The sequence below is a fragment of the Dryas octopetala genome, chromosome 5 (genome assembly GCF_963921425.1).
Source record: "Dryas octopetala chromosome 5, drDryOcto1.1, whole genome shotgun sequence".
Taxonomy (NCBI): domain Eukaryota; kingdom Viridiplantae; phylum Streptophyta; class Magnoliopsida; order Rosales; family Rosaceae; genus Dryas; species Dryas octopetala.
Genome location: NC_141370.1, coordinates 18426823 through 18435277, shown reverse-complemented (window position 1 = coordinate 18435277; position 8455 = coordinate 18426823). Strand labels below are relative to the sequence as shown.

General features: G+C 33.0%; 1 protein-coding gene across 1 annotated transcript; it reads left to right on the top strand.

The window, feature by feature from the left end:
* The first annotated feature begins 657 nt into the window (after positions 1-657).
* Positions 658-4193, top strand: CER2 (HXXXD-type acyl-transferase family protein). The gene is made up of 2 exons (XM_086245838.1): positions 658-1205; positions 3132-4193. The coding sequence occupies exons 1-2, from the start codon at positions 771-773 to the stop codon at positions 4014-4016; spliced, it is 1320 nt and encodes a 439-aa protein (XP_086101964.1). The 5' UTR covers positions 658-770; the 3' UTR covers positions 4017-4193.
* The last annotated feature ends 4262 nt before the right edge of the window (positions 4194-8455 follow it).

The following is an 8455-nucleotide window of genomic DNA, read 5'->3' as shown; positions in this document are numbered from 1 at the left end:
GATCTTGAGTTAGGTCTTCCTATTTTCGACTCCCCACCCCCCTCCCTTTTTCCCCTCTTAGCTTCTGAACTTTTGGGTCTAGGCAGTGCGAGATCTGGGTAGTTAGGTTCATTCTTGTTTCTGAGCTCTTAAGCCTGCCATGTAACCAAAAAAAAAAAAAAGTAATGTCATCTCTCCTAATTCGATGGCTAGCTTAAATTTAAGAAATTTTTTTATCTCTATTGTTATTAACGTTGTGTTCTATAGACTAAAGATATTGGCGTATGCGCTCCTTAAATGAATAATAATGGGAGACTGCTACTAAGCCTACTATCAGTCCCCGCAAACCCTATTTCAACCGCTATAGGCTTGTGCACCACCGTTGCACATAAGTGCGCGCAGCAATACTTTCTTACACAAGCAAAAGTATGCAAAAACAAACTTTGCAGTTTGCACCGTTCATTTTGTGTAAGAAATCAAGAAATAAAATTGTGGAGTAATACTACTACATAAATTACATTTAATGATCCATAATATAATAATTGTGACATTTAATATATTAATTAAAGTGAACATAAATTCAGTTTGTGGGTGGATCATGTGTAAGGATTCAATAACTAGGCCCATCTGCCCCATGTCCATATACCACAATAAAAGCTAATCCAAAAGGCATGATCTACAAATGGTAGTAATTTAGATCAAGACCCAGAACACACTGTCCCTAGCTAGCCAGTACTTTGTGATTCATTCACCAAAATTAGAGTACTCCTCCTCCACTTTCTCTCTCTAAAATGGTGTCATCAACCAACACTCAATGCCTCATGTCCAAGCTGAGGCTTTCTTCTGTTGTGCCAGCCACAGTGACAGGTGACCAAAACTATGAGCTCACCAACATGGACTTGGCCATGAAGCTTCACTACATCAAAGGGGTTTACTTCTTTGAGAGTGAGGCAGTTGAGGGTCTCACAATCTATGACTTGAAGAAGCCCATGTTCCAGCTGCTGCAGCTCTACTTCACCGCCTCCGGCCGGATTCGGAGATCCGAATCCGGCCGGCCGTTCATCAAGTGCAATGATGGCGGTGTGAGAATTGCAGAAGCCTACTGTGAGCAAACCGTTGATGAATGGTTGGCCTTGGCCATGGAGGATTCTTCTCTTTTTGATGGTCTTTCTTTTAGTCAAGCCCTTGGTCCTGATCTTGGGTTCTGTCCTTTGGTATTTTTACAGGTACGTAATTGCTATTTCAATAAAGAGTTGAGAAAAACTAGACAAAGTAGAAAATTTATATATATATCGTCAAACACGACATCTTGTACAGTTAATCAAGTATTATGATCTCTTAGCACGTTTCTTAATTTTAGGCAATATTTATCATTGTTTATAATAGTATATTTTCTATATGCACAATAAATAGGGATTTTCAAGGCCAAACTAAGCAATCATGATTCATGAGTTATATATATATATATATGAAAATGTTCTTTTACAAGTATCTTAGGCTTATTTATGATTTTACTATCCATACATAATTTTAGTTGATTTTCATTTTACAACTCAGATGTTTATTTGTCTTACTTTAACGTCTACAACTATTTCTCAGTCTAACTTTACATTTTTCCGTCTATTTCGTCACTCAAGCTGTCAAAAATGCTGACGTGGTAGTGACATTTTTGTCACCAATATTGATGAATTAGCTGACGGAATGAACGGACAAATGTAGAGTGAGACACCAGAAATAGTTATAGGTGTTAAAGTGAGACAAATAAATATATTGGTAGTAAAGTGAAAATCAACTAAAACTATGAATGATAAAAACACAATTAAGCCAGTATTTTATATTGTCACACTGTCTATCTAAACTATATGTATATATATACTAATTAAGTTCATTCGATCTAGTCTAAATCTAAATATGTACGATCTAACAAAATAACAAAATATCTAAAAACTATAATTGCATCTCTGTATCTACCTGATGAGGAAAGTTAATGCCAAACGTATGTGCAAGTGTAAGAGGAAGCTTTAGTTCTTGTTGGCACCCATTGGTGTAATGGTTTGCAGGCCGGCAGGCCATTATGGCCATATTCAATTGCATGGGTCCATGTCTAGTTCGAATATCAATTGTGATTGAAAACTATATATATATATATATGTATCAGTTTTCAGTGACCACATGCATTGATCGATATCCAAGCAGGTTTTATTCACCCATGAGAGTTAGTACTAGTAAGGTAAGGTAATTAATATGACAAATACATATATATACTTTCTCTTTTTAATTAAACCATTTCAAATAAAATCTCAATTCTAGAAACTAAAAGCCAAAGCCTTATTATATTGATGTTAAAGTTGGTGCGACTCAAGTTTTGTTCTTCTTATTATAGCTCAGGTACTTCAATTGCTGATGTTTTTTTTTTTTTTTTTTTTTTTTTCAAAAAATTCTTTCACTTCGCCAATGATCATTTCGTCTATTGGCATATAGTCTTTCCTTTGTGAATGAGTTACTATGATCAAATCTCATAAACAACCATTGTTAATTAAAAAAAATCACTTCATATGATTTTAATTTTCATCTATGAATTTTCTCATTATTTCAATTCTTTGTATTTGTTAAATATATAAATTGCTATTATTTTCATTTAGAATTGTATATTTTCACATGGAAATTATAATTTTTATACTTCTAAAATTGTTAAATTTTTAATCGCATATTTATTGTAACCAATGACTTGGTGGCCTAGTCTCTTAATTGAGTTGGTGTATAGGTGCCGGTGGGGGAGAGAGTTTTTAGTGAGCCGGAACAATCCCTAGAGTCCTAGACGAATACATATTATTTTCATTTAAAATTGTATATTTTCACATGAAAATTATAATTCTTGTACTTCTAAAATTGTTAAATTTTTAATTGCATATTTATTAATGACTTGCTGGCCTAGTCTCATATAATCATATTGTCTAGGTCGCGCGCCTAGTCTCTTAATTACTTGAGTTTTTTAGTGAGTTAGACAAAATGTCGTTAATTATTGGAGTTACAACTTACAAGTACGAAACAAATTTTCTTATATTACTTATTACATTATTCTTTTCCCTTTTTACCCTTTAACAAAATAGCATTAATTGGTCTTTGTTAATTTCATGCGGATGTTTAAGCAGTTTACATGGTTCAAATGTGGAGGAATGTCAGTGGGTCTGAGCTGGGCAAACGTCCTCGGAGATGCATTTTCTGCCTCAAGCTTCATCAACATGTGGGGGAAGGTCATGGCAGGTCACGTGCCACTGAAGTCCCTGCACGTGCCAGACCCTGAAGGGAAGAAATCCAATGAAGAACAAATCCCAGTACTCTCAATTCCCAAAACACCCTTTTCCCTGAAAAGGGTCGACCCAGTTGGCGATTACTGGCTGACTCCCAACGACTGCAAGATGAAGACACACACTTTCCATGTAACTGCCGAGAAAATAGCCCATTTTCTCTCCAACCAAACAGCCACGGTCTCACCTTTTGAAATACTCGCAGCAGTGATATGGAAATCCCTGTCCAAGATCAAGGAAAACTCAGAGCAGATAAAAATGGTGACAGTTTGCACAAACAATTCCCACAAAAGAGAGTGTGAGATTCCCACAAATGGGATGGTGTTGAGTGTGGTTGAAGCAGATTTCTTGGTTGCAGAAGCTGAGGTGTCAGAGTTGGTGGAGGTGATATTGACCAAAAGGGCAGAGGAGAATGGTGTGATTAGAGAGACGATGGAGAAGGAGAGTAGTAGTGGGGAGGCAGTATCAGACTTTATAGCATATGGGGCAAAATTGACATTTGTGAATTTGGAAGAGGCAGAGATTTATGGGCTTGAGTTGAAGGGGCAGAAGCCAGTTTATGCAAATTACACCATTAATGGGGTTGGTGATGAAGGGGTTGTTTTGGTACTTCCAGGGCCAAAATGTGGGGAAGAGAAAGGTGGTGGTAGATTGGTGTCTGTGGTTCTGCCTGAAGATCAACTTGCACTACTGAAATGTGAGCTCCAAAGGGATTGGTGTATTGCTTGATTAAATCAGAAAAAACAAAAGAAAAAAATTGAAAACGAAATGTTAATTGTTTGGTTATAAGAATAAAACCATTTGAAAGGACTTGGGATTAGCAAGTGATGAAGAAATGAAATGAGTTAGGATATTGATAATTGAAAGAAAAAAAAGAATAAAACTACTTGAATTGTCTTGTCATTCAATATATCATCTCTCTAATAAAAGTAAAATTGAAATACTCAACTGTGATTGATTTATTTATAAAATCTTATCTTTGTAGTATATAAAATGGTACAAATAGTATTCCTCGATGATATGATAATGAGTAGCAAATCTTCATTTCCTTGACACATATTCTCACATACATGAATGATTTGTGATTTGTGATTTGTGATTTGATGATGTAGATTTGGTATTTAAAGTTAGGTTATAGTATTTTGACAATTAATTAAATCTTTTTAAGGGTACATCTATTTTTAATAAAATAAAGTGTATTAACTTTTCACCATTAAATGGTGAATATATGTGGCCTAAGTGTTTGTATGGTAGGAGGTGTCTTGAAGTTAAGCAAACCAATCCTAATTCTATCAATTTATAAATAAACTGAGAATGCATTCTTCCCTCCCTGAGGGTTAATTACAAGTTTTTTTAATGGTTGTGTTTATGTCATTACATTTACAACAAGAGAAAATTACAGATTTGGTACACTTATTTTATACCTAGTTTAATTTGGTTTATAATATTTTTTAAGTTTTGTTTTGATCTACTAATTGTTTCATTTGTTTAATAAAGGTCTAGATTTATGACTTTAAATCTTTTGGGTTGTATTTTCTTTAATTATAATTAAAGTATAAGTTATATTTCATTATTTCTTAGTCATAGGAACCAATTTAGAGTATTATAATATAAGAGAATTGAGATTGGGTGAAGTTTGAAAAATTAGCAGTTTCAGGTACCCTATTTGGGGTCAATTATCTTGAGTTTTAGAACTCCAATTTGAATGATCTTTATATGGTTGTAAAATGGAGATGCACAGCTTTAAAACAAGTATATGTTTGCTGAATTTGAGTGAAATTTAATAGGGTAAAAGAGATGCCATATTTGAGAAAACAAATCTGGACCTTTATTGAATAAGTAGAACAATTAATAAAGTAAAACAAAACTTAAAAAAGATTATGAACCAAAATTAAATTAAATATAAAATATGTAGACTAAATTTGTAATTTCCTCTTTACAAGATTCAACGATCTCTTGGCCACTCCGAGCAAGCTCTGACCATAGTTGCCTTCGTTCTTGTCACCATCATCATTGTGATCACGCCCTATATCACCATCACTATGTACTTGATGCTATCAATTACCATCACCACCACTGCTATTATAAATGTTGATCGCCATTATGACCACATGCATACACGTTGTACGTTTGAATTGGTGCACCAATAGCCACATTATGGCCTATTAGAAAGTATACGTCCGAAAAAAGAAAACAACCTATTAGAAAGTAGACTATCTCAACCTTTAATAGACACACGAAAACTATAGGTGATTAATGAGTTTATACAATTTCAACGTAACACGTTAAGTCTTAATTCAAATATCTAATTTTTTGTGTAATTTTATGTTGTGTTAACGAGTTTTGTAAATATGCGTCAGGGCCATTCATGAATGTGAATTGATTACAATTAATATTTATAGGTATTATATATGTTCAATGCACTGAAAAGTAATATATATGTATATATATATATATATATACAGTGACGGATCCAGAATCTCCAACCCGGGGGTCATAGTGTAAAGAAAAAAAAATTGGACGACAATAACAATAAAAAATGAAATGATAAACAATATTACAAGCTACATGTAAATATGTAATAACCTAATTTTTAAATTTTTTAAAAATTGTGTTTATTAAAATGATTACTTGTCTTTATATTTATTTATGTTTAATTACTTAAATTATTCTTTATTTATATTTATATTTGTGTTTATTAGTATTAACTTTAATTACATTTTAATTATGTTGTAGTATATATATATACAAGAATGCTCTAAAACTAACTGCTTAGTAAGTTAATATAAAACTAACCACCATGTTAAGCCCACTTCACAATATAATCTCAAAATCCAAACCGTTTATTTTTTAAGCCCTACTTCAAAGATCATTTCTGTAAAAGATCTCCAAAATCTGAAGTCATTTAGCCATTTGATTATAATAACAACTATTTTTATGCTTTTATTGAAAATATTGATTGTCTATTTATTTGATCTCAGTTAGATGACTACATGATTTTTGATTTAGTTGATTTTTTGCAATGATGATCTTTGAAGTAGGGCCTAAATAATTGATGGTTCGGATTATGAGATTAGTTATGTTGTGGGCCCAAAAGCATGGTTAGCTTCGTATTAACTTGCTAACTGGTTAGCTTTAGAGCACTCCTGTATATATATATATATATAATTATGTTATATATACATATATGTATTGAAAAAAAAAACAGAAAAAAGGTTGTGATTACGTGTGTGAGCTTTCCTAGCTTGTGAATGGCTGAGAGTGAGGTGTGTGTATGTGTGTTCAGTGGTGTGTGTCAGTGTGTGTGTGTGCTAGGCGGTGGTGTGTGGCAAATCCCATATTACCCGGGAGAAAGAAAATAAAGGAGAAGAAAGAGAGAGAAACCGAAAGAGGAAGAGAAGATAAGAGGAAAGAGCTAGAGAGAAAGTCCAGCAGCCATTGAGGCTTTTCATCAAGCAGGTGATGGGCGACTGGGTAGCGAGGGGTCACCGGCTAGAGGTCGAGGGGTCGCCGTCTAGAGGTTTGGGGGGTCACCGGCGGTTAGGAAAGGAGGTTCACGGCTAGGAGATTCGGCGTTGGGGGGTCGCCCGACCCCCTACCTCCTAACGTGCGTCTGTCCTTGTATATATATACACACACGTAATTAATTAGAAAATATGCAAGAAGTTTTGCCACGTCCTATTAAATCAATTTTAGGTTTAGTTATGGCTGCCTATCTAATCATTTTTTTTTCTTCTTTTTTCTGGTAAACAATTAATACTTTCATTAATTTTTTTCTCTGTGTAGGAGTCTAGGAGATTAATTGATAGATGTTGATGATACTTTTGGTCGCCAACCCATATGTTTTGCAACCTCTACACACGTACATGTTCATATGTTCATTGCATTGGACAGTGATTTGTAACCAAAATCATATGCAACAATGACAAAGGTTTGCCACGTTGTACATTTATTATTGAAAAGGGTCCTAGGGTTTAATTTTTTATTTTTTTTTAAGGTATGCCCTCAAAGACATTTTTTATAACTTTTTTTATACCTATTTACAAGCACAAAAATTTGACATCTTCCAAAAACGAAAATTCAAGCCTCTCCCAAAAGTAGTGGATCCCACATTATATGACATGTATTTTGGTTGGTGGACCTATTAGGATGGATCAAGGAATAAAATTTCGGGTTTCGAGGAAATTTCGATGGAAATTTCGACGGAAATTTCGAAGATTTTTAAATTTCGACAAAAATTCGACGGAAACGATGGAAATTATTATCAAAATACGGAAATTTTGAATGAAACTTCACAATATGTTTATTTAACATATTATCTACTACATTGATAAAAAACATTGAAAAAAATCAAATTATATGGTAGGTTTCATGTGATATGTGATGAATATAATGCGCGCTGGAGGCAAATACTATGAAATAAAATTAGTATAATGAATAAATAAAATTGATATATTATTTATACTCTATAATATATACACTAAATTCTATATACTTTATAATCTATACTCTATATTATTTAAGATATCGTATAGAATATTAGGGTTTAGGTCCTTTAGGATATTTTTAATTATTTTTTATATAAAAAGGTATTAGAGTTTATTGGTTTAGGGTTTAAAAACAATTAAACGAAACTCCAACACGGCCAAACGAAATCTCAAATCATTTTTTTTTTCAATTGCCCAAAAACCTCAAACTAGGATATGGTATATGATATTAGGGTTTAAGTTCTTTAGAGTATTTTAAATTATTTTTTATATTAAAATATATTAGAGTTTACAAATTTAGGGTTTAAAAACAACTACATAAAACTCCAAAAAAGCCAAATAAAAACCCAAACTATTTTATTTTCTTTACAATTGACCAAAGGCCCCAAACTCCAATCTACCCTAAACCTTTTAATTTTTTTTTTCTCTTTTTTTCTTCTTCTTTTTCTTTTTTTCTTTTCTTTTTTTCTTTTTTTCCTTTCTTTTTTTCTTTTCTTTTTTTCTTTTCTTTTTTTCTTTTTTTCCTTTCTTTTTTTCTTTTTTTTTTCCTTTCTTTTTTTTTTTCTCCCTTTTCTTTCCTTCCTTCCCTTTTCTTTCTTTCCCCAATTCCCCCCGAGTCTCCACTGTTTTTCTTCTTCTCTCTCTCTCTCTCTCTCTCTCTCTCTCTCTCTCTCTCTCTCT

Excerpts from the sequence above, each read along its gene's own strand:
- CER2 (XM_086245838.1), top strand. The coding sequence starts at position 771 with ATGGTGTCATCAACCAACACTCAATGCCTCATGTCCAAGCTGAGGCTT. Across the intron at positions 1,206-3,131 it reads GTCCTTTGGTATTTTTACAG|TTTACATGGTTCAAATGTGG; the intron begins GTACGTAATTGC and ends ATGTTTAAGCAG.